Source organism: Heptranchias perlo, chromosome 12 (assembly GCF_035084215.1).
Source record: "Heptranchias perlo isolate sHepPer1 chromosome 12, sHepPer1.hap1, whole genome shotgun sequence".
Lineage (NCBI taxonomy): Eukaryota > Metazoa > Chordata > Chondrichthyes > Hexanchiformes > Hexanchidae > Heptranchias > Heptranchias perlo.
Genome location: NC_090336.1, coordinates 73,916,851 through 73,942,374, shown reverse-complemented (window position 1 = coordinate 73,942,374; position 25,524 = coordinate 73,916,851). Strand labels below are relative to the sequence as shown.

General features: G+C 49.9%; 1 protein-coding gene across 6 annotated transcripts in view; it reads left to right on the top strand.

The window, feature by feature from the left end:
- The first annotated feature begins 8,483 nt into the window (after positions 1-8,483).
- Positions 8,484-25,524, top strand: part of ampd3a (adenosine monophosphate deaminase 3a) — an 85,570-nt gene continuing 68,529 nt past the window's right edge. For 3 of the 6 annotated variants that reach the window (XM_067994260.1, XM_067994259.1, XM_067994258.1), the window contains exons 1-5: positions 9,995-10,828; positions 14,198-14,423; positions 18,402-18,597; positions 22,386-22,551; positions 24,863-25,082. In XM_067994260.1, the coding sequence (XP_067850361.1) occupies positions 10,807-10,828; positions 14,198-14,423; positions 18,402-18,597; positions 22,386-22,551; positions 24,863-25,082 (830 nt within the window). In that variant the 5' untranslated portion in view covers positions 9,995-10,806. Of the gene's footprint in view, positions 8,584-8,664; positions 8,971-9,994; positions 10,829-10,886; positions 11,471-14,197; positions 14,424-18,401; positions 18,598-22,385; positions 22,552-24,862; positions 25,083-25,524 lie in introns of those variants that run through there. The other 3 variants (XM_067994262.1, XM_067994261.1, XM_067994263.1) reach the window with 3 other exon arrangements.

The following is a 25,524-nucleotide window of genomic DNA, read 5'->3' as shown; positions in this document are numbered from 1 at the left end:
GAAGCAGTCCGAGCCCACATGCAGCAAGACGAGGACAACATCCAGGCTTGGGCTGATAAGTGGCAAGTAACATTCATGCCAGACAAGTGCCAGGCAATGACCAGGCATATATTCACTAGAGTTTAGAAGAATGAGAGGTGATCTCATCGAAACATATAAAATTCTAACAGGACCGGACAGACTAGATGCAGGGAGGATGTTCCCGATGGCTGGGGAGTCCAGAACCAGGGGTCACAGTCTCAGGATACGGGGTGTGCCATTTAGAACCGAGATGAGGAGAAATTTCTTCACTCGGAGGGTGGTGAACCTGTGGAATTCTCTCCCACAGAAGGCAGTGGAGGCCAAGTCATTAGATGTATTCAAGAAGGAGATGGATATATTTCTTAATGCTAAAGGGATGAAGGGATATGGGGAAAAAGCAGGAACAGGGTACTGAGTTAGACGATCAGCCATGATCATCTTGAATGGCGGAGCAGGCCCGAAGGGCCGAATGGCCTACTCTTGCTCCTGTTTTCTATGTTTCTGTGTTCTCTGGGAAGCAAAGAGAGTCCTAGCAAAAAAGCCTAGCTGTAAAGGTAAAACGTGACAATCCTGTGACAGGGCTGTTGGGGAAGAGGTGAGAACATTAAATGGCACAAATGGGGCTTGAATTTGAGGATTGACATGAGACAATAAATATTCTGAATGATGACTTCCTCCCGAGTATTCAAAAGGGAAGATATGGACATCACAGCGGTGCTAAAATAAATAGTCCCGCGGCAAAATCAGGACCTCCAGCCAAAGGTGGAAGTCCTATAGGCAAGCTGAAAATGCTTAAAACAAATAAATGCCCAGGGTTTGATTGTATATATCCCAGAGCGCTGAGCGAGACGAGGGAGGAGATTTGTGAGGCACTGACAATCATTATGTGAGAGTCAATGGACACTGGAGAGGTCCCAATAAATTGGAGGGTTAATGATGTGGGGATGGTTCTTAATGAACACTTTGCGTCTGTCTTCACAAAAGAGAGGGGGACGATGCAGAGATTGTAGTTAAGGAGGAGGAGTGTGAAATATTGGATGGGATAAACTTAGTGAGAGAGGAAGTATTAAGGGGTTTAGCACCTTTGAAAGTAGATAAATCGCCTGGCCCAGATGAAATGTATCCCAGGCTGTTAAAAGAAGCAAGGGAGGAAATAGCGGAGGCTCTGACCATCATTTTCCAATCCTCTCTGGATACAGGCGTGGGGCCGGAGGATTGGAGGACCGCTAACATTGTACCGTTGTTTAAAAAGGGAGCGAGGGATAGACAGAGTAATTATAGGCCAGTCAGTCTAACCTCGGTGGTGGGCAAATTATTGGAATCAATTCTGAGGGACAGGATAAAGCATCACTTAGAAAGGCACGGGTTAATCAAGGATAGTCAGCATGGATTTGTTAAGGGAAGGTCGTGTCTGACTAAATTGATTGAATTTTTTGAGGAGGTAACAAGGAGGGTCGATGAGGGTAGTGCAATTGATGTAATCTACATGGATTTTAGCAAGGCTTTTGACAAGGTCCCACATGGCAGACTGGTCAAAAAAGTACAAGCCCATGGGATCCAAGGGAAAGTGGCAAATTGGATCCAAAATTGGCTCAGTGGCAGGAAGCAAAGGGTAATGGTCGACGGGTGTTTTTGTGACTGGAAGGCTGTTTCCAGTGGGGTTCCGCAGGGCTCAGGACGAGGTCCCTTGCTTTTTGTGATATAAATTAATGATTTGGACTTAAATGTAGGGGGAATGATTAAGAAGTTTGCAGATGATACAAAAATTGGCTGTGTGGTTGATAGTGAGGAGGAAAGCTGTAGACTGCAGGAAGATATCAATGGACTGGTCAGGTGGGCAGAAAAGTGGCAAATGGAATTCAATCCAGAGAAGTGTGAGGTAATGCATTTGGGGAAAGCAAACAAGGCAAGGGAGTACACAATAAATGGGAGGATACTGAGAGGTGTAGAGGAACAGAGGGACCTTGGAGTGCATGTCCACAGATCCCTGAAGGTAGCAGGACAGGTAGATAAGGTGGTTAAAAAGGACAGGTTGCATAGACTAGGCTTGTATTCCCTCGAGTGCAGAAGATTAAGGGGTGATCTAGTTGAGGTGTTTAAGATGATTAAAGGATTTGATAGGGTCGATAGAGAGAAACTATTTCCTCTGGTGGGGGGAGTCCAGAACAAGGGGGCAGAACCTTAAAATTAGAGCCAGGCCGTTCAGGGGTGATGTCAGGAAACATTTCTTCACACAAAGGGGAGTGGAAATCTGGAACTCTCTCCCCCCCAAAAAGCTGTTGAGGCTGGGGGTCAATTGAAGATCGATAGATTTTTGTTGGGTAATTGTTGGTCTAATTGAATGCTGGAACAGGCTCGAGGGGCTGAATGGCCTCCTCCTGTTCCCGTGTAAGCAGCTTAATGTTGTGCTCAAATTCAAAAAGGGAATAAACAGACACAGGAATTGAATTCTGGACAGAGTGGCGAAAATTCTGGAATCATTTACGAAAATATTGGACGCTGCTTTGGGGGGATAATGCAGGATTGTTCTGGATGGATGAGTTAAGATGGGTCTGAACGGCCAATACCTTGTGACCTTGCGATAGAGAGCGGCAGTCAATGAATGTCCTGGTAATGTAATTACCGATGAGACAATCGGATCCCGACTGACAAAAGGAAAACTGCAAATACTGGGATGTGAACGACAACCGCCTCAGTATCTGGAAAGAGAGAAGGCAGCAGGTTAACACCTCGAGGGTAGACTCTTGTGTAGAGTTAACGTTCTGACCAAGAGTCCGATCTGAAAACCTTAACTGGCTTTGCGCACGTGATTCAGGTGCTGACCGACCTGCTGTGTGTTTCCAGCGTTAGCCAGTTTTTGTTTCTGTTCCTGAGGAAGATGTGGAACTGCTTCGCGATAGGAGGTGAATGAGAGAGCGCAGGGCTGCTGTAAGAATCAGAGTGAAGTGAGTCAGTGCCTTTTTGCTTTATAACGGAATGGCTCATTCGTTATCGTAGAATCACAGACGCTTACAGCACAGAAGGAGGCCATTCGGCCCATTGTGCCTGTGCCGGCTCTTTGAAAGAGCTGTCCGATTAGTCCCACTCTCCCCCCCCTGCTCTTTCCCCATGGCCCTGCCAATTTTTTCAGGTATTTATCCAAGTCCCTTTTGAAAGTTATTATTGAATCTGCTTCCAACGCCCTTTCAGGCAGCGCATTCCAGATCAGAACAACTCGCTGCGTAAAAAAATGTCTCCTCGTCTCCCCCTCTGGCTCTTTTTCCAATTACCTTAAATCCGTGTCCTCTGGTCACCGACCCTCCTGCCACTGGAAACGGTTTCTCCCTCTCTACTCGATCAAGATCCCAAATAATTTTGAACACCTCCATTAAATCTCCTCTTAACCTTCTCTGCTCTGAGGAGAACAACCCCAGCTTCTCCAGTCTCTCCACATAACTGAAGTCCCTCATCCCTGGGACCATTCTAGTGCAGTGTTAGTTCTCATATTACAAGAACCCTTATTCAAGGTGAACTATTGTTTTGGTGTTCAGTCAGTAGGTTATCTTTAGATCAGTTACACAATGCTGTCTGGAATCTTCCCTGGATTCAGTCGCATGTCCTTGCTATTGAAATAAAGCCTGGTGGGAGGGAGGTCGGGGGATAGGGGAGGTCGCGGGGGGGTGGAGGTCAAGAGGGGGAGGTCGGGAGGGGCGAGAGGTCGGTGCTGGGGCGGGGGGAGAGGTCGTAGGGAGCTGGTCACAGCTGCTCCCTCGCTGTGTTATCAAAATGAATCTCAGGCACAGAACTAGTTTGCTTCTGTTTAAAGCTCTCTCCTTGAAACGGTTTAAAATTAGTTCTAGGGGTCTGAGTTTGGAGTTTTGTGTGTTAAGCCAGACTTCTCTCTCAGTAGGGTAATTTCCCTTTGATACCTCCCTCCCAAACCCCCCCCCGCCAACACCCGATTTGCTTCTCGTTCATTCTTGGGAAGCGGGCGTCGCTGGCCAAGGTCGGCATTTATCATGAACCTACGAAATTAACGGTCCATCCAGCCCGTCCCCACGCCATGATGGCCGGATCATCGTGACCGGACACTTCCCAACCCCCACCCCACACCCCCCCCCCCGCCCCCCCCCTGCCATGTAATCTCCTGGGAGAGGCAAAAAGCAGAGAATGATGCGATCTCTGCCCCAGTCAGGAACCAGTCCAGCTCCCTCTCGAAGGCAGAGAGTCAACTCCCCCCACACCAGCCGGCAACACATTCCGGAGAGTCGCTCCTCTCTGGGAAAAGAGGAATCTCTCAACACCCAGTCTATTCCCACTCTTCCATAGTTTAAATTCGTGTTCCCTGGTCCTCCCCAATCTGTCACACTGGAATCATCTCTCAACAGGGACGCTATCCAGCCCTATAATTATTTTATAGACCCCCCCTATCAGGCCACCTCTAAGTCTATGCTGCTCGAAGGTGAACAGACCAAGGTCCTTGAGCCTATCTGAGTGGCTGAGTTTCTTTAAGCAAGGAATCATTCTTGTAGCTCTCCCCTGGACCTTTTCCAAGGTCACTGTATCACCCACCATGTGGGGAGACCAGAACTGGGCACAGTGCTCCAGATGATGTCTGACCAGCGACCTGAATAGTGCCAAAATGGTGTCCTTTGATTTATACTGAATGGTTCTATTAATACGGCCCAATACTGTGTCAGCTTTAGCTGCAGCTTCTCCCCATTGGCCGTAAACCTTTAGTGACCTGTGCACAATAACACCAAGATTTTTTTCTCTCTCAACCTCTTTCAGTATCGTTCCCTGCAAATGATACGTGGATTCTGCGTTGGCCCTACCAACATGCATGACACCACATTTGCCATATTGTGTGGCCCACTCCCCTAACGCATCTAAATCTCTTTGGACTTGATTCCACTCTTCTACTGACTTAACCCTTGCACAGATTTTGTTGTCATCTGTAAACTTACTGGCCGTACTCCCAGCGCCACTGTCCGGGTCATTAATAAAGACCATGAAGAGACGCGGGGCCCAGGACCGATCCTGGGGGACACCGCGAGTAACATGTCTCCAGGCTGATCCACATCCGTTAACTTCAACTGTTGAGCTGCGGGTTTGGAGCCAACTCCTAATCCAGCGTTTCAAATTCCCTACGGACACAAGATTCTATCTTGTGAAGTAACCCAGAGAGGGGAACCTTATCAAAGGCTTTCTGAAAGTCCAGGTAGACAATGTCCACTGGATTATCCTCATCCACTACCCCAGTGACCGCCTCAAAAGGCCCAATCGAATTTGCACGACCTGTTTTTCCGGAAGCCGTGTTGTGAATTTCCAATGGCCCCTTTCCCATTTCCCAGTGATCATAAAGGGCATCCTTTACAATCCCTTCTAGCATCTTCCCAATAATGGATGTCAGGCAGCTTAATGGGCCGTATCTGGCCTTGTCTCGGCACGCGCTTGCTCGACCCACCTTCGGAGACGAGAATATCCAGTTCAGGTCACGAGCGGGTACCATTGGACTATGTTACCCTACAAGTAGATGTGGGACAGTGTGAGTCAATTCCTATAAAGGCAAGGGGTTCAGGCAAGGATATATTACAGGAGCTTAATACAAAGATTCCGCCGTGATGTCGAAAGGCAGGTCACGAGAGGAGGAACGAGTTTGGACGCCACCCTGAAAGACGGCACCTCCGACAGTGCAGCGCTCCCTCAGTACTGGCACTGGGAGTGTCAGCCCAGATTTTGAGCTCAAGTCTTGAACCCACAACCTTCTGGCTCGGAGGCGAGAGTGCGACCCATCGAGCCGCGGCTAACGCCTGACACAAAGTTAAATCTCAGACAGAAATGTTTCATTTTTGTCACAGTACTCCTGTATAGAAATTGCGATGAACTGGTTTTGCTTATATTAAAAGAGTTTAATAAATCAGTCTAGTTTAAACAGAAGACGCCATCACAAATTATTGGACCTGATCGCCCGGCTGGAGGTGGCCGTTTGCCGTGCGACTGGCCCAACTCTCTGTTCACGCACAACGTCTGGCAGCATTGGATCTTGCTGTATAATTGCCCCATTAGTCTGCGCCTGATTACTGCCGCATAGCATCAGTACACGTTTGGACGACTGAACACGTTTAGACGACTGAACACGTTTAGACGACTGAACAAGCGGAATTTTGTGCAGACTTGTGCACAGCCCAGGAAGCCAGGTGCTGCTGTGATTTATTATTTATAACAGACCCGCCCAAAAAAAAATGCAATAAATTGTCCATTTTGATCAACGCTGAACTAAAGAAAGTCCACGTTCTGACACTATCCACAAACCACCCACTCAGACATCAACTTCACTTTACAAATGTAATTCAGTGATGTCAGGCTAGTGCACGCTGAGATCCTCAAAGAGTTGGGAGACTGTGCCAGAAAAATAAGTCAATTAGGAACATAGGAACAGGAGTAGGCCATTCAGCCCCTCGTGCCTGCTCCGCCATTTGATAAGATCATGGCTGATCTGTGATCTAACTCCATATACCTGCCTTTGGCCCATATCCCTTAATACCTTTGGTTGACAAAAAGCTATCCATCTCAGATTTAAATTTAGCAATTGAGCTAGTATCAATTGCCGTTTGCGGAAGAGAGTTCCAAACTTCTACCACCCTTTGTGTGTAGAAATGTTTTCTAATCTCACTCCTGAAAGGTCTGGCTCTAATTTTTAGACTGTGCCCCCTACTCCTAGAATCCCCAACCAGCGGAAATAGTTTCTCTCTATCCACCCTATCTGTTCCCCTTAATATCTTATAAACTTCGATCAGATCACCCCTTAACCTTCTAAACTCCAGAGAATACAACCCCAATTTGTGTAATCTCTCCTCGTAGCTTAACCCTTGAAGTCCGGGTATCATTCTAGTAAACCTACGCTGCACTCCCTCCAAGGCCAATATGTCCTTCCGAAGGTGCGGTACCCAGAACTGCTCACAGTGCTCCAGGTGCGGTCTAACCAGGGTTTTGTATAGCTGCAGCATAACTTCTGCCCCCTTGTACTCTCGTCCTCGAGATATAAAGGCCAGCATTCCATTAGCCTTATTGATTATTTTCTGCACCTGTTCATGACACTTCAATGATCGATGTACCTGAACCCCTAAGTCCCTTTGGACATCCACTGTTTTTAACTTTTTACCATTTAGAAAGTACCCTGTTCTATCCTTTTTTGACCCAAAGTGGATGACCTCACATTTGTCTACATTGAATTCCATTTGCCGCAGTTTTGCCCATTCACCTAATCTATCAATATCGCTTTGTAATTTTATGTTATCATCTACACTGCTTACAATGCCACCAATCTTTGTGTCATCGGCAAACTTAGATATGAGACTTTCTATGCCTTCGTCTAATTCAGTGGTTTAAGATGCAGAAACTACTTTGGAAATAAGAATATTCAGTGACACGGAGAAAAGAAGGGAATATTGCAGTTCAAAAGATGGTGCTGCCATGACGACCATAATGACGGAGCTGGTTTTAATAGCCTTTGTTCCTAAGCAATACCAGAGTAACTGTAAACATGACTTGCTACATGAAAGAACTAAAGATCAGGTCCAATACTTTGTGATGGCGTCTTCTGTTTAAACGAGACTGATTTATTAAACTCTTTTAATATAAGCAAGACCAGTTCATTGCAATTTTTATACAGGAGTACTGTGACAAAAATGAAACATTTCTGTCTGAGATTTAACTTTGTGTCAGGCGTTAGCCGCGGCTCGATGGGTCGCACTCTCGCCTCCGAGCCAGAAGGTTGTGGGTTCAAGACTTGAGCACAAAATCTGGGCTGACACTCCCAGTGCCAGTACTGAGGGAGCGCTGCACTGTCGGAGGTGCCGTCTTTCAGATGACACGTTAAACCGAGGGACACGTCTGCGTGAAAGATCCCACGGGCACTATTTTGAAGAAGAGCTGTGGGGAGTTCTCCCCGGGTGTCCCGGGGCCAATATTTACCCCTCAACCAACATCACTAAAAAACAGATCATCTGGTCATTTATCACATTGCTGTTTGTGGGATCTTGCTGTGCGCAAATTGGCTGCCGCGTTTCCTACATTACAACAGTGGCCACACTTCAAAAGTACTTCATTGGCCGTGAAGCACATTGGGATGTCCTGAAGTCAGCAAGGGCGCTATATAAATGCAAGTTATTTCTTTCTTTTGGATTACCGACTGCAACAGGATTTGCAACCAGTTACTGCATTGCGAATGCACCAAGAAAAAGCTCAGCACTGCTGTAAAAGCCAGTTTATCCGCTGCCTAATGGGAGCTATGCTGCTCTGGACATCACAACGCGCTGTCCTCTGATTGTATCCAGTCATATGATCCAATGAATTATTTTTAAAATACACAATCGATAGTTTTTTTTCTCATTGCCTGGCGTTGCTTGTCCAGTTCATAAATCTTCAAGCCTTTTCTGGAATGCGGTTGGTGCTCGTTAATGTGTCTCTGAAGGGCAGGAACTGAGTAGTGTTTAGTGCAGCCACTCCTGCCACTGCATTGTAAAGAGGGGTCTGTGCTGTACGTGCACCGAGCGACTGTGGGCTCCTGAGTCACTGCAGGTAAATTCCTTTTCTTGTCTCAGAGCTTGGATTCCCAGGCCTGAACATTGATCTTAATTGCCAAGGCGTGAATAGCATTTCAAATTAAATATCCCCCACAGCCCATCCACACACGCGCACCCCTGAAATAATCTGAGAAAAGCAGGGCCACTGCGGCCTGTTGATTTGAAGGGAAGGGTTGAAGAGCTGGTTGCCAGCAGATAAGTGCAAAGATTACATCACACCCGACTGCAGGAAATGTTTAACTTTGAAACAAAAACCACACTGCTCCTTCATTATTCCCGGACTTGTCTGTGTTTCTGTCGGGAGTGGAATTAGATTGGAACTGGACGGTTGGAATTGGATTCGCTCTGCCGTTCCGTCTTAAACAGAGCCGGCGTAAAGAAGGTAAGAATTCACGGTGTCTCTCCCAGAACGGCGGAGATACCCGGGAGAGGGTCAGGGTCAGGCGGGAGTGGGTGGGGGTGATGTACGTTCCCGGTGCTGTGAGGCTGGAAACTCGACACCCGGAGCTGAGCTGGTGCCCGCAGTAAATACCCGGACCGGGCTCATCACCCAACTCAGGAATTATCAGGGAGTCTGCAAAATCTTCAGGGAAAGGGCCGCGCAGAAAGATAGCTTAAAGGGACAGAGACCCCCACCCCCACCAACGGGGGTTACATTAACAAGGGCGGGAGCTCACTGAGAAACAAAACCTCATGCATTTGCATTACTCCTAAAGGGAACATCAACTTCATGGAGAAATGTTTTAACTTTTTAAAAATATATATAATTTGAGGGAGGGAGGGAGGGAGTCACTGCCTATTAGTTAGCTCATGATGTGTTTGTCAATATTATTACTGGCCAATTTATAATTGGATTTCAGTTTCTAAAATGTTTTGGTAACTTAATGTCCCCTTTAATTCCCCTTGCCCCTTTAATTCCCCTTGCCCCTTTAATGCCCCTTGCCCCCATTAATTCCACACCCCTGTAATGCCCATTGCCCTCTTTAATGTCCACTACCCCTTTAATGCTCCCTGTAATTTTAATGCCCCCTTTGATACCCCCACCAGTTTAATGCCCCTACCCCTTTAATGCCTCCTGTGCTCCTTTAATTCCCCTGCCCCTTTAATTCCCCCTGCCCCTTTAATACCCCTTTAATGCCCCCTCCCCTTTAATTCCCCTGTATATGAAGCGATCCCTCTCTCCTGACGCCGGCCGGTTTTTGCTGCTGATCCGGCTCGGCTCCGGGTTCGGTTCCCGGCTCCGCTCCGCTCCGGGTTCGGTTCCCGGCTCCGCTCCGCTCCGGGTTCGGTTCCCGGCTCCGCTCCGCTCCGGGTTCGGTTCCCGGCTCCGCTCCGCTCCGGGTTCGGTTCCCGGCTCCGCTCCGCTCCGGGTTCGGTTCCCGGCTCCGCTTCTTAAAATAGCCCAAAGTCCCGGGGAATAAAACCCGGAGCCGGCGGCTCAGCGGCAAAGCAGCCCCGGGACACCGGGATCAGGATCAGGACCGGGACACCGGGATCAGGATCAGGATCGGGACACCGGGATCAGGATCAGGACCGGGACACCGGGATCAGGATCAGGATCGGGACACCGGGATCAGGATCAGGACCGGGACACCGGGATCAGGATCAGGATCGGGACACCGGGATCAGGATCAGGACCGGGACACCGGGATCAGGATCAGGATCGGGACACCGGGATCAGGATCAGGACCGGGACACCGGGATCAGGATCAGGATCAGGACCGGGATCAGGACCAGGATTAGGACCGGGATCAGGACCAGGATCAGGACCGGGACCAGGACCAGGATCAGGACCGGGACACCAGGATCAGGACCAGGATCAGGATCAGGACCGGGACACCGGGATCAGGATCAGGATCAGGACCAGGATCAGGATCAGGACCGGGACACCGGGATCAGGATCAGGATCAGGACCGGGACACCGGGATCAGGATCAGGACCAGGATCAGGACCTGGACCGGGACACCAGGATCAGGACCGGGATCAGGACCTGGATCAGGATCAGGACCGGGACCGGGACCAGGACCAGGATCAGGACCGGGACACCAGGATCAGGATCAGGACCAGGATCAGGATCAGGACCGGGACCAGGATCAGGACCGGGATCAGGACCAGGACCGGGACACCGGGATCAGGACCGGGATCAGGATCAGGACCAGGACCAGGACTAGGACCGGGACACCGGGATCAGGATCGGGACCAGGACCAGGACCGGGACATGGCCGGGACTCCGACCCAAGGTAAGGGCAGGGGTCCGGGACCGGGAGAGACATCAGACCCGGACCAGGACCGGGACAGGGACAGGGACAGACATCAGACCCGGACCAGGACCAGGACCGGGAGAGACATCAGACCCGGACCAGGACCGGGACAGGGACAGGGACAGACATCAGACCCGGACCAGGACCAGGACCAGGACCGGGAGAGACATCAGACCCGGACCAGGACCAGGACCAGGACCGGGAGAGACATCAGACCCGGACCAGGACCAGGACCGGGACAGACATCAGACCAGGACCAGGACGACCAGGACCCGGACCAGGACCAGGACCAGGACGACCAGGACCCGGACCAGGACCAGGACCGGGAGAAACATCAGACCCGGACCAGGACCAGGACCAGGACCGGGACAGACATCAGACCAGGACCAGGACGACCAGGACCCGGACCAGGACCAGGACCGGGACAGACATCAGACCAGGACCAGGACCAGGACCGGGAGAGACATCAGACCCGGACCAGGACCAGGACCAGGACCGGGAGAGACATCAGACCCGGACCAGGACCAGGACCGGGAGAGACATCAGACCCGGACCAAGACCAGGACCGGGACCGGGACAGACATCAGACCCGGACCAGGACCGGGACAGGGACGGGCTGAGGTTTGGGGTGAAGTTGTGTTTTGATCCAGATGTGGGACAGGGTCAGTCAGTGCCTGGAACAATAACCACTGGCCATTAACGGTGGGCAGATTGTTTTAGCTCAGTGCAGGTGTTTGGGATGTTTCTGTCCTGGGGATTGGAAATGATTAAACTCAGGGGCTTAAAAAGAAAGAAGTTGCATTTATTTAAACTCACATTTACTTTTTTGTTTTAAAACAATGACCATGTAGATTGTGGAGAACAGGACAGGACCTAAACGGTTAAAGACAGATCAACATTTTATCCCATCAGCTTCTGGCTCCATTCTTGAGATTAGTTCACCTGGCAGGGTCGGAGTTATACTGCACCCGGCGAGTGACCGTGGGCTCAAAATTATCAGGGGTTTTGATCGAGTAAATAAGGAGAAACTGCGGGAGGGTCGGTAACCAGAGGACACAGATTTAAGATAATAAAAGAACCAGAGGGGAGAAGAGGAAAATTTTTTTTACGCAGCGAAGTTGTTCTGATCTGGAACGTGCTGCCTGAAAGGGCGGTGGAAGCAGATTCAATAATAACTTTCAAAAAGGAATTGGATAAATACTCGAAGGGGAAAAAAATTGCAGGGCTCTGGGGAAAGAGCAGGGGGAGAGTGGGACTAATGGGATAGCTCTTTCAAAGATGGGCCGAATGGGCTCCTTCTGTGCTGTAAATTTCAATGGTTTAGTTTGGCGGGAAATCAGATGACTGCTCTAACTGTCTGTGTACAGTCCAGCTTTACGCTAGTGTTATGGTGAAAATGTGTCTCCAAATTGTAACGCAACTAACTGTGAAAGCAAAGATTTCTGAACTCGACTACTGGAAATACTGTGTTTAAAACCAATTCTACTGAAAGTGAACTGCGTAAATAAATAGCCCCTAAATTATCACCAGATTCACCAGAAATTGGGACTGATATCTCTATGGTGAACAGTGCCCACTGTTTGTTAGAATTGCCCATAGACTTTCTGTGGGGTTTTACACGGCAAGTTGCTGTCAGCGGGAGATCCAAACAGGACGGCTCGCCCTGCAGGGCGTCTGGGACCTGTGTGAACAGCGCAGGTAACTGGGCATCTCCTTAATCAGATTGAAGAATCGTTAATGACAGCGCAGAGTCTGAACCAGGAAGTGTAGGTCAGAATAGTGAATACAATGTCAAAGCGAAATGAAGAGAGGGAGAGAAAGATCGGATAAAGAGACAGAAAGAAAAGTAACAAAAAAAATTATTTAAATTTTTTTGTTAAATCTCCAACACCAATTAAAAGCTGAAGCAATGAGACTCCACACTTGTAAAAGTTAATTTCCAGGGCCAGAGAGGTTGTTTGGCAGTAATTAAGACTTACCATACCATTAAAAGGGGTATTTAGACCGGAAAGGACAAGCTCTAACATTTTGTTGGTGAGTGTAGTCCGTATCTGCGATGTCGGTGCAGGAACCTCACGCTGTATTGAACGGGGAGTCAGACAGCGAGATGCCGTTTTCGTGCAGCTTACGGAGGACAGCAACTTCCCGATTTCTGCACGTGTCCGCCCGCCTGAAGGTGCTGTCCGATTTACGTATAAATAACGCTGTTAATTTCACAGCAAAAATCCGGCTCTGGGTTAGAACCACAGCAACTAAAACCGCCCCTCCCTGCCCAGTGACTGGGCTGTACTATGGCAGTAAGTAACACTCACAGGTGATGCCAGTGTATCTCAGAGTCATCATCTGCCCTCGTTGTCACATCTGTGCAATGTATTTTTGGTGAAGGTTAAGTGTGTGTTTAAAACCAGAAAAAACATTCAGCCCGATCATGGACTAGACCCAAGCAAAGGTAAATCCTCCCAAAAGGAATTACTCGTGATCACAAGGATAAATTAAGTAAAATCCTAGGATGTTAACGCGACCCCTGCACTGCCCATTGACCCGAACCTTGTGACCCCTGCACTGCCCATTGACCCGACCCCTGTAACCCTTGCACTGCCCATTGACCTGACCCTTGTGACCCCTGCACTGCCCATTGACCCGACCCCTGTAACCCTTGCACTGCCCATAACCCGAACCTTGTGACCCTTGCACTGCCCATGACCCGACCCCTGTAACCCTTGCACTGCCCATTGACCCGACCCCTGTGACCCTTGCACTGCCCATTGACCTGACCTTTGTGCTTCCCATTGACCTGACCCCTGTAACGCTTGCACTGCCCAATGACCTGACCTTTGTGCTGCCCATTGACCCGAACCCTGTGACCCTTGCACTGCCCAATGACCTGACCTTTGTGCTGCCCATTGACCCGACCCCTGTAACCCTTGCACTGCCCATTGACCTGACCCCTGTAACCCTTGCACTGCCCAATGACCTGACCTTTGTGCTGCCCATTGACCCGACCCCTGTGACCCTTGCACTGCCCAATGACCTGACCTTTGTGCTTCCCATTGACCCGACCCCTGTAACTCTTGCACTGCCCATTGACCTGACCCCTGTAACCCTTGCACGGCCCAATGACCTGACCTTTGTGCTGCCCATTGACCCGACCCCTGTAACCTTTGCACTGCCCAATGACCCGACCATTACAGCCCTCACTCGTTACATCTTCTGCACAGGAAAATGTGAACTGGTTCATACAGTTTGATGTGAAATCCACTTGCTAGGGACGTTCTAATGACTCAGTTATAATATGAAGAGCAGTATATTTACCTTCTTTTTCTGATTTTTCCCCCCCCTCCCCCCAAGCCGAGATGCCCAGGCAATTCCCAAAGATTGCACAGAAGGAGGAGGACGAACATGTTCGGATTATAGCAGAGAAGGTCTTTGCCTCCGCACTGCGTGAGGAGGACACCAAGGACGCCTTGTCTCTGTTTGACGTTGCCGCAGATTGTCCGATCGGTAAAAAGGAGGCAACGGAGAGGGAGCTACAAAAGGAGATTGCCGAGCAGCAGTCAGACACCACGGCGAAAAGGTCTGTCCTTCCAAATGTCCTGGAGTGGTCACATCTCACATTGGCCCAATCCCAACCTGACCCTGCACTGGGAATGTCGAGCAGTAAAACCATGGCTCACGCACTTTCGAAGGGATTTTTATTTATAAAAAAAGTAAAATTCATAGTATCATTCAGCACAGGAGGAGGCCATTCGGCCCATCATGCCTGTGCCGGCTCTTTGAAAGAGCTATCCAATTAGTCCCACTCCCCCCCTGCTCTTTTCCCCAGAGCCCTGCAAATTTTTCAAGTATTTATCCAATTCCCTTTTGAAAGTTATTATTGAATCTGCTTCCACCGCCCTTTCAGGCAGCGCGTTCCAGATCAGAACAACTCGCTGCGTAAAAACGTTTCTCCTCATCTCCCCCTCTGGTTCTTTTGCCAATTACCTTAAATCTGCGTCCTCTGGTTACCGACCCTCCTGCCGCTGGAAAGTTTCTCCCTCTCTACTCTCTGAAAACCCTTCATGATTTTGGACACCTCTATTAAATCTCCTCTTAACCTTCTCTGCTCCAAGGAGAACAATCCCAGCTTCTCCAGTCTCTCCACGTAACTGGAGTCCCTCATCCCTGGTACTGTTCTAGTAAATCTCCCCTGCACGCTGTTTTAAAAAAATTTAAAACATCGGGCCATAAATTCGACACAGTCGCAGCCATTTGACAATTAAAATTGGGCTTATCGGTGACAGATTGAGCAGTGCGACGGATCGCAGCTGATCTGAGACGAGTGTAGGTTCTCAAAGGGCCCACTGGAAGCAGCCAGCAAAAATTGTATGTTTTTGTTCACATTTGCTTTAATGTGGAGTCGGTAACAGCAGGTGATCTCCCTCTGGATACTGCAGACTGCTCTTACCCCACGATCGCCACCCCCGTCGTGTTCACCTCACCAACCCCCCGCCCCCCGAGACTTACGTGAGGGCTGTTGTACCTGCCCCGGGAGTGTTTGATGGGATGGTGTAGAGGGAGCTTTACTCTGTATCTAACCCATGCTGTACCTGCCCTGGGAGTGTTTGATGGGACAGTGTAGAGGGAGCTTTACTCTGTATCTAACCCATGCTGTACCTGCCCTGGGAGTGTTTGATGGGACAGTGTAGAGGGAGCTTTACTCTGTATCTAACCCATGCTGTACCTGCCCTGGGAGTGTTTGATGGGACAGTGTAGAGGGAGCTTTACTTTGTATCTAACCCTGTACCTGTCCTGGGAGTGTTTGATGGGATGGTGTACAGGGAGCTTTACTCTGTATCTAACCCTGTACCTGTCCTGGGAGTGTTTGATGGGATGGTGTACAGGGAGCTTTACTCTGTATCTAACCCTGTACCTGTCCTGGGAGTGTTTGATGGGACAGTGTGGAGGGAGCTTTACTCTGTATCTAACCCTGTACCTGTCCTGGGAGTGTTTGATGGGACAGTGTGGAGGGAGCTTTACTCTGTATCTAACCCTGTACCTGCCCTGGGAGTGTTTGATGGGACAGTGTGGAGGGAGCTTTACTCTGTATCTAACCCTGTACCTGTCCTGGGAGTGTTTGATGGGACAGTGTAGAGGGAGCTTTACTCTGTATCTAACCCATGCTGTACCTGCCCTGGGAGTGTTTGATGGGACAGTGTAGAGGGAGCTTTACTCTGTATCTAACACGTGCTGTACATGCCCTGGGAGTGTTTGATGGGACAGTGTAGAGGGAGCTTTACTCTGTATCTAACCCTGTACCTGCCCTGGGAGTGTTTGACGGGACAGTGTAGAGGGAGCTTTACTCTGTATCTAACCCTGTACCTGCCCTGGGAGTGTTTGACGGGACAGTGTAGAGGGAGCTTTACTCTGTATCTAACCCTGTACCTGCCCTGGGAGTGTTTGACGGGACAGTGTAGAGGGAGCTTTACTCTGTATCTAACCCTGTACCTGCCCTGGGAGTGTTTGATGGGACAGTGTAGAGGGAGCTTTACTCTGTATCTAACCCTGTACCTGCCCTGGGAGTGTTTGATGGGACAGTGTAGAGGGAGCTTTACTCTGTATCTAACCCTGTACCTGCCCTGGGAGTGTTTGACGGGACAGTGTAGAGGGAGCTTTACTCTGTATCTAACCCTGTACCTGCCCTGGGAGTGTTTGACGGGACAGTGTAGAGGGAGCTTTACTCCGTATCTAACCCTGTACCTGCCCTGGGAGTGTTTGATGGGACAGTGTAGAGGGAGCTTTACTCTGTATCTAACCCTGTACCTGTCCTGGGAGTGTTTGATGGGACAGTGTAGAGGGAGCTTTACTCTGTATCTAACCCTGTACCTGTCCTGGGAGTGTTTGACGGGACAGTGTAGAGTGAGCTTTACTCTGTATCTAACCCTGTACCTGCCCTGGGAGTGTTTGATGGGACAGTGTGGAGGGAGCTTTACTCTGTATCTAACCCTGTACCTGTCCTGGGAGTGTTTGATGGGACAGTGTAGAGGGAGCTTTACTCTGTATCTAACCCATGCTGTACCTGCCCTGGGAGTGTTTGATGGGACAGTGTAGAGGGAGCTTTACTCTGTATCTAACCCGTGCTGTACATGCCCTGGGAGTGTTTGATGGGACAGTGTAGAGGGAGCTTTACTCTGTATCTAACCCTGTACCTGCCCTGGGAGTGTTTGACGGGACAGTGTAGAGGGAGCTTTACTCTGTATCTAACCCTGTACCTGCCCTGGGAGTGTTTGATGGGACAGTGTAGAGGAAGCTTTACTCTGTATCTAACCCGTGCTGTACCTGCCCTGGGAGTGTTTGACGGGACAGTGTAGAGGGAGCTTTACTCTGTATCTAACCCTGTACCTGCCCTGGGAGTGTTTGACGGGACAGTGTAGAGGGAGCTTTACACCGTATCGAACCCTGTACCTGCCCTGGGAGTGTTTGGTGGGACAGTGTAGAGGGAGCTTTACTCTGTATCTAACCCTGTACCTGCCCTGGGAGTGTTTGATGGGACAGTGTAGAGGAAGCTTTACTCTGTATCTAACCCGTGCTGTACCTGCCCTGGGAGTGTTTGACGGGACAGTGTAGAGGGAGCTTTACTCTGTATCTAACCCTGTACCTGCCCTGGGAGTGTTTGACGGGACAGTGTAGAGGGAGCTTTACTCCGTATCTAACCCTGTACCTGCCCTGGGAGTGTTTGGTGGGACAGTGTAGAGGGAGCTTTACTCTGTATCTAACCCTGTACCTGCCCTGGGAGTGTTTGACGGGACAGTGTAGAGGGAGCTTTACTCTGTATCTAACCCTGTACCTGCCCTGGGAGTGTTTGATGGGACAGTGTAGAGGGAGCTTTACTCTGTATCTAACCCTGTACCTGCCCTGGGAGTGTTTGATGGGACAGTGTAGAGGGAGCTTTACTCCGTATCTAACCCTGTACCTGCCCTGGGAGTGTTTGATGGGACAGTGTAGAGGGAGCTTTACTCTGTATCTAACCCGTGCTGTACCTGCCCTGGGAGTGTTTGATGGGACAGTGTAGAGGGAGCTTTACTCTGTATCTAACCCTGTGCCTGCCCTGGGAGTGTTTGATGGGACAGTGTAGAGGGAGCTTTACTCTGTATCTAACCCTGTACCTGCCCTGGGAGTGTTTGATGGGACAGTGTAGAGGGAGCTTTACTCTGTATCTAACCCTGTACCTGCCCTGGGAGTGTTTGATGGGACAGTGTAGAGGGAGCTTTACTCCGTATCTAACCCTGTACCTGCCCTGGGAGTGTTTGATGGGACAGTGTAGAGGGAGCTTTACTCTGTATCTAACCCTGTACCTGCCCTGGGAGTGTTTGACGGGATAGTGTAGAGGGAGCTTTACTCTGTATCAAGGCTTGAATTTTTTTCGATCTGGATTTTGAATAAAAACTCTCTCAAAGTGGCTGAAAACGGGCAGTAAATCTGAGATACGAGAATGTTTTTACCTGGGACAATTTTCCTTGTCGAGGACAGAAGCTCTTTAACTGTATTCCTGTTTTTCTGTGAATTCTCTCTGCAGGAAGAAGAGTCTCAGGCTGATCCGATCTCATTCGTTGTCCTTGCAGATCCCAACTTGTGATGGGACCGTCTCGCTGATTTCCCCCTCCTTGTCCCCACAGACACCGATTCAGAATGTTCCTTTCCTTGGGATACAACGGCCATACGACGTTCCAGAGTTTCAGCGAGTGACCATTACTGGAGATTACTGCTCTGGGGTAATCAACGTATATCTGACAGCAATGCTGTCAAACTAATGAAAACCACTGCTTCATCTCTCACTTGTAGACGTTAAGTTACTGCTTTGTAAAGTTTGTGCTCAATCCTCATCAATTACTATTAATAACCCTCTTCCAATCACAAATAATCACTATACTCAGTGGGTATCACTCTCGCCTCTGAGTCAGGAGGTCGTGGGTTCGAGCCCCCACTCCAGAGACTTGAGCACAAAATCCAGGCCGACAATCCCAGTGCAGCACTGAGGGAACGCCGCACTGTCGGAGGGTCAGTACTGAGGGAGCGCCGCACTGTCGGAGGGTCAGTATTGAGGGAGCGCCGCACTGTCGGAGGGTCGGTACTGAGGGAACGCTGCACTGTCGGAGGGTCAGTGCTGAGGGAGTGCTGCACTGTCGGAGGGTCAGTACTGAGGGAGCGCTGCACTGTCGGAGGGTCAGTACTGAGGGAACGCCGCACTGTCGGAGGGTCAGTGCTGAGGGAGTGCTGCACTGTTGGAGGGTCAGTACTGAGGGAGCGCTGCACTGTCGGAGGGTCAGTACTGAGGGAGCGCTGCACTGTTGGAGGGTCAGTACTGAGGGAACGCTGCACTGTCGGAGGGTCAGTGCTGAGGGAGCGCCGCACTGTCGGAGGGTCAGTGCTGAGGGAGCGCTGCACTGTCGGAGGGTCAGTGCTGAGGGAGCGCTGCACTGTCGGAGGGTCAGTACTGAGGGAGCGCCGCACTGTCGGAGGGGCAGTACTGAGGGAGCGCCGCACTGTCGGAGGGTCAGTACTGAGGGAGCGCCGCACTGTCGGAGGGGCAGTACTGAGGGAGCGCCGCACTGTCGGAGGGTCAGTGCTGAGGGAGCGCCGCACTGTCGGAGGGTCAGTACTGAGGGAGCGCCGCGCTGCCGGAGGGTCAGTACTGAGGGAGCGCCGCACTGTCGGAGGGTCAGTACTGAGGGAGCGCTGCACTGTCGGAGGGTCAGTACTGAGGGAGCGCCGCACTGTCGCAGGGTCAGTACTGAGGGAGCACTGCACTGTCGGAGGGTCAGTACTGAGGGAGTGCTGCACTGTCGGAGGGTCAGTACTGAGGGAGTGCTGCACTGTCGGAGGGTCAGTACTGAGGGAGTGCCGCACTGTCGGAGGGGCAGTACTGAGGGAGCGCCGCACTGTCGGAGGGTCAGTACTGAGGGAGCGCCGCACTGTCGGAGGGTCAGTACTGAGGGAGCGCCGCACTGTCGGAGGGTCAGTACTGAGGGAGCGCCGCACTGTCGGAGGGGCAGTACTGAGGGAGCGCCGCACTGTCGGAGGGTCAGTACTGAGGGAGCGCTGCACTGTCGGAGGGTCAGTACTGAGGGAGCGCCGCACTGTCGGAGGGTCAGTACTGAGGGAGTGCTGCACTGTCGGAGGGTCAGTACTGAGGGAGTGCTGCACTGTCGGAGGGTCAGTACCGAGGGAGTGCTGCACTGTCGGAGGGTCAGTACTGAGGGAGCGCTGCACTGTCGGAGGGTCAGTACTGAGGGAGCGCTGCACTGTCGGAGTGTCAGAAATTGTGGGGAACCAATGGACTAATGAGAGTGAGGAACTTAAAGTAATTAATATTAGTAAAGAAAAAGTACTGGAGAAATTAATGGGACTAAAAGCCGATAAATCCCCTGGACCTGACGGCCTACACCCTAGGGTTCTAAAAGAGGTGGCCGCAGAGATAGTGGATGCATTGGTTATGCTCTTCCAGAATTCCCTAGATTCCAGAACGGTCCCAGTGGATTGGAAGGTGGCAAATATGACCCCGCTATTCAAGAAAGGAGGGAGAGAGAAAACAGGGAACTACAGGCCAGTTAGCCTGACATCGGTCATTGGGAAAATGCTGGAATCCATTATTAAGGACGAAGTAACAGAGCACTTAGAAAATCATAATATGATCAGCCAGAGTCAACATGGTTTTATGAAAGGGAAATCGTGTTTGACAAATTCATTAGAGTTCTTTGAGGATGTAACTAGCAGGGTAGATAAAGGGGAACCAGTGGATGTCGTATATTTGGATTTTCAAAAGGCATTCGATAAGGTGCCACATAAAAGGTTGTTACACAAGATAAGGGCTCATGGGGTTGGAGGTAATGGGGGTTAAATTGGATCCGTCCTGTTTTTGGGCGGGGGTAGCCCGATCCGTTATTACTGTCCCCCCAAAGGGCCCTGCGCGGAAGGGCCCTTTGGGGGGACGGTAATAACGGATACGTTCAGATGGTCGGGGTTAAGACTGTGCGTTGAGTTGAGCGTTAGACACCATTTTGGGACTTATTACTTTAACTCAGCGTTGCACACTGATTGAAGCCATTTTCTCCCTACTTGACATGATTCCAGCGTTCGTTATCTGCGCCTGCGCAAACTCCGATACCAAGATGGCGTCCGGCGCGTAGCACCGAAACAACGGGCGCTACACGACCAATTTAACGCAAAATATATTAGCATGGATAGAGAATAGGTTAACGGACAGAAAACAGGGTTTCTGCCTCTCCCACCCTCTCAGGCAGTGAGTTCCAGACCCCCCACCACCCTCTGGGTGAAAAAAATTCTCCTCTGCACCCCTCTAATCCTTCTGCCAATTACTTTAAATCCAAGTCCCCTGGTTATTGACCCCTCTGCTAAGGGAAATAGGTCCTTCCTATCCACTCTATCGAGGCCCCGTCATAATTTTGTACACCTCAATTAAATCTCCCCTCAGCCTCCTCTGTTCCAAAGAAAACAACCCCAGCCTATCCAATCTTTTCTCATAGCTAAAATTCTCCAGTCCTGGCAACATCCTCGTAAATCTCCTCTGTACCCTCTCCAGTGCAATCACATCCTTCCTGTAATGTGGTGACCAGAACTGTGCCCAGTACTCAAGCTGTGGCCTAACCAGTATTTTATATGGTTCTAGTATAACCTCCCTGCTCTTATATTCTATGCCTCGGCTAATAAAGGAAAGTATCCCGTATGCCTTTTTAACCACCTTATCTACCTGTCCTGCTCCCTTCAGGGATCTGTGGACCTAGGAACAGGAGTAGGCCATTCAGCCCCTCGTGCCTGCTCCGCCATTTGATAAGATCATGGCTGATCTGTGATCTAACTCCATATACCTGCCTTTGGCCCATATCCCTTAACACCTTTGGTTGCCAAAAAGCTATCGATCTCACATTTAAATTTAGCAATTGAGCTAGTATCAATTGCCGTTTGCGGAAGAGAGTTCCAAACTTCTGCCACCCTTTGTGTGTAGAAATGTTTTCTAATTTCGCTCCTGAAAGGTCTGGCTCTAATTTTTAGACTGTGCCCCCTACTCCTAGAATCCCCAACCAGCGGAAATAGTTTCTCTCTATTCACCCAAGGTCCCTCACTTCCTCTACGTCTCTCAGTATCCTCCCATTTATTGTGTATTCCCTTTGCCTTATTTGCTAGGAGGACAACAAGATAGGTCCACACAAGTAGAAATGACATGGAATTTACAGCACAGAAACAGGCCATTCGGCCCAACTGGTCCATGCCAGTGTTTATGCTCCACACGAGCTTCATCTCACCCGATCAGACCATTGGACGATTGCAAGCTTGGGTTTTAAAGGCCCGTAGAGCTGACGGTGGGCAGGGAGGGGGTGGGAGGACTGGGGGAGGAGAGGATTTCTGAGCTTCGTGAGGCGCTGAGAATGAACAAGTTGGGAATAGAAAATGAGTCTTGAAACCAACACAATGAGGGTGCAGGGAGGAGGCAGAGTACGTGGAGTCGCCTCTTTATAACTGGTTGCGATATGGTCTGACCCAGATCACCGTGGAGGACTACGAACACGCTGCCAAAGGACTGATCAAAGCTTTGTTCATTCGCGAGAAGTACATGCGTCTCGCCTACCAGATATTCCCAAGAACAACGGGCCAGTACCTGCGCTCAATCGAGAATGAACGATGGCGGGAGGAAGATGAAGTGTTACCAGGTAAGGAGATTTGAACTGTTTGTGTGTGTGTTTGAGTGTGAGTGTGTATTTCAGTGCGTGTGTTTGAGGGTATGTATGTGAATGTATTTGTGTGTGTGTGTGTCTGTATATGAGTATGTGAGTGAAATACATCACCCGTCTCCGTCCTGCCTCAGCTCATCTGCTGCTGAAACCCTTATCCCTGCCTTTGTTACCTCCAGACTCCACTATTCCAATGCTCTCCTCTCCGGCCTCCCATCTCCCACCCTCCATAAACTAGAGCTCATCCAAAACTCTGCTGCCCCCCGTATCCTAACTCGCACCGAGTCCCGTTCACCCATCACCCCCGCTGTGCTCGCTGACCCACATTGGCTCCCGGTCCGGGAACGCCTCGATTTTAACATTCTCATCCTTGTTTTCAAATCCCTTCCATGGCCCTCACCCCCCCTCCCGATCTCTGTAACCTCCTCCAGCCCCTACAACCCTCCGAGATCTCTGCGTTCCTCCAATTCCGGCCTCTTGCGTATCCCTGATTTTAATCGCTCCACCATTGGCGGCCGTGCCTTCAGCTGCCTGGGCCCTAAGCTCTGGAATTCCCTCCCTAAACCTCTCCGCCTCTCTCTCCTCCTTAAAACTTATCTCTTTGACCAAGCTTTTGGTCACCTGTCCTAATATCTCCTTATGTGGCTCGGTGTCAATTTTTGTTTGATAATCGCTCCTGTGAGGCGCCTTGGGACGTTTTACTACGTTAAAGGCTCTATATAAATGCAGGTTATTGTTGTTATCAAGAGCTGACACCTTCTTCCTGCCAGTACAAAGGAACAGGAGAAGGTCATTCAGCCCCTCGAGCCTGTTCACAGAATCATAGAGCATAGAGGGAGGCCATTCGGCCCATCGTGCCTGTGCCGGCTCTTTGAAAGAGCGATCCAATTAGTCCCACTCCCCCCCCCTGCTCTTTCCCCAGAGCCCTGCAAATTTTTCCATTTAAAAGGGAATTAAATAAATACTTGAAAAGTTATTATTGAATCTGCTTCCACCGCCCTTTCAGGCAGCGCGTTCCAGATCAGAACAACTCGCTGCGTTAAAAAAAATTTATCCTCCTCTCCCTTCTGGCTCTTTTGCCAATTATCTTAAACCTGTGACCTCTGGTTACCGACCCTCCTGTTTCTCCTTGTTTACTCTATCAAAACCCCTCAGAATTTTGATTTGAATTAATTTGGAAGCAGATTCAATAATAACTTTCAAAAAGGATTCGGATAAATACCTGAAGGGAAAAAATTTGCAGGGCTGCGGGGAAAGAGCAGGGGGAGAGTGGGACTAATTCTTTCGAAGAGCCGGCACAGGCACGATGGGCCGAATGGCCTCCTCCCTGTGCTGTAAGATTCCATCAGAACGATGCTGGAGTTGCAGACTATCACGTGACTAACAGGATGGATTCTATTGCAGGCAATTGGGACTAGCTTAGTGGTATAAACTGGGCGACATGGACATGTTGGGCCGAAGGGCCTGTTTCCATGTTGTAACTTCTATGATTCTATGATTCTATGATTCTATGATTCTATGGAAGAAGGCGAACGAGATAGAGTCATAGAGTCATGGAGTTATACAGCACGGATAGAGGCCCTTCGGCCCATCGTGTCCGCGCCGGCCATCAGCCCTGTCTACTCTAATCCCATATTCCAGCATTTGGTCCGTAGCCTTGTATGCTATGGCATTTCAAGTGCTCATCCAAATGCTTCTTGAATGTTGTGAGGGTTCCTGCCTCCACAACCCTTTCAGGCAGTGAGTTCCAGACTCCAACCACCCTCTGGGTGAAAAAGTTCTTTCTCAAATCCCCTCTAAACCTCCCGCCTTTTACCTTGAATCTATGCCCCCTTGTTATAGAACCCTCAACGAAGGGAAAAAGCTCCTTAGTATCCATCCTATCTGTGCCCCTCATAATTTTGTACACCTCAATCATGTCCCCCCTCAGCCTCCTCTGCTCCAAGGAAAACAAACCCAATCTTCCCAGTCTCTCTTCATAGCTGAAGCGCTCCAGCCCTGGTAACATCCTGGTGAATCTCCTCTGCACCCTCTCCAAAGCGATCACATCCTTCCTGTAGTGCGGCGACCAGAACTGCACACAGTACTCCAGCTGGTCGAGATGGACCTTGGTCTTCTCATGGCCCACGATCCCGATGTCCGTCAGTCCAGCGGTTAGAATTCCTGGTTGCTGCAGCTTGTGGGAATGTCTCCGGGATGTCTTATGGAAGGGAGATGCGTTTTATAGTCAGCCGGACTATTAACGGAAGCGGTTAACTGCGACTAACTGCTGTCTGCTCACGTTTACCAGATTTCCATCCGACTCCCAGAGATGGTGAAGACCCTTATGACCTCAGTGACGCTCCGGGGAACCTGGAATATGTGGCGAGGATGAGGGACGGGATCATCTTCGTTTATGACAACAAGGAGATGCTGGAACTGGGTGAGCCCAGAAGCCTTCCGTACCCTGACCTCCAGACCTTCACACTGGACCTCAGTCACGTCCTCGCGCTGATTGCTGATGGGCCCACGTAAGTTACGTCTCCATGGAGATGGCAGGGAACGAGGTACTTGTGCGACACTCGATGTCTGTTCATTAACGGTGATGGTTTGAAAGCGTTCTGAAAATTTTAGCCTCCTGAGCAGCGATTTTTGCAGTGGGTGCGTGGGATAGACAGTATACAGAGTGTTAGTATACTGTGGGATAGACAGTATACAGAGTGTTAGTATACTGTGGGATAGACAGTATACAGAGTGTTAGTATACTGTGGGATAGACAGTATACAGAGTGTTAGTATACTGTGGGATAGACAGTATACAGAGTGTTAGTATACTGTGGGATAGACAGTATACAGAGTGTTAGTATACTGTGGGATAGACACTATACAGAGTGTTAGTATACTGTGGGATAGACACTATACAGAGTGTTAGTATACTGTGGGATAGACAGTATACAGTGTGTTAGTATACTGT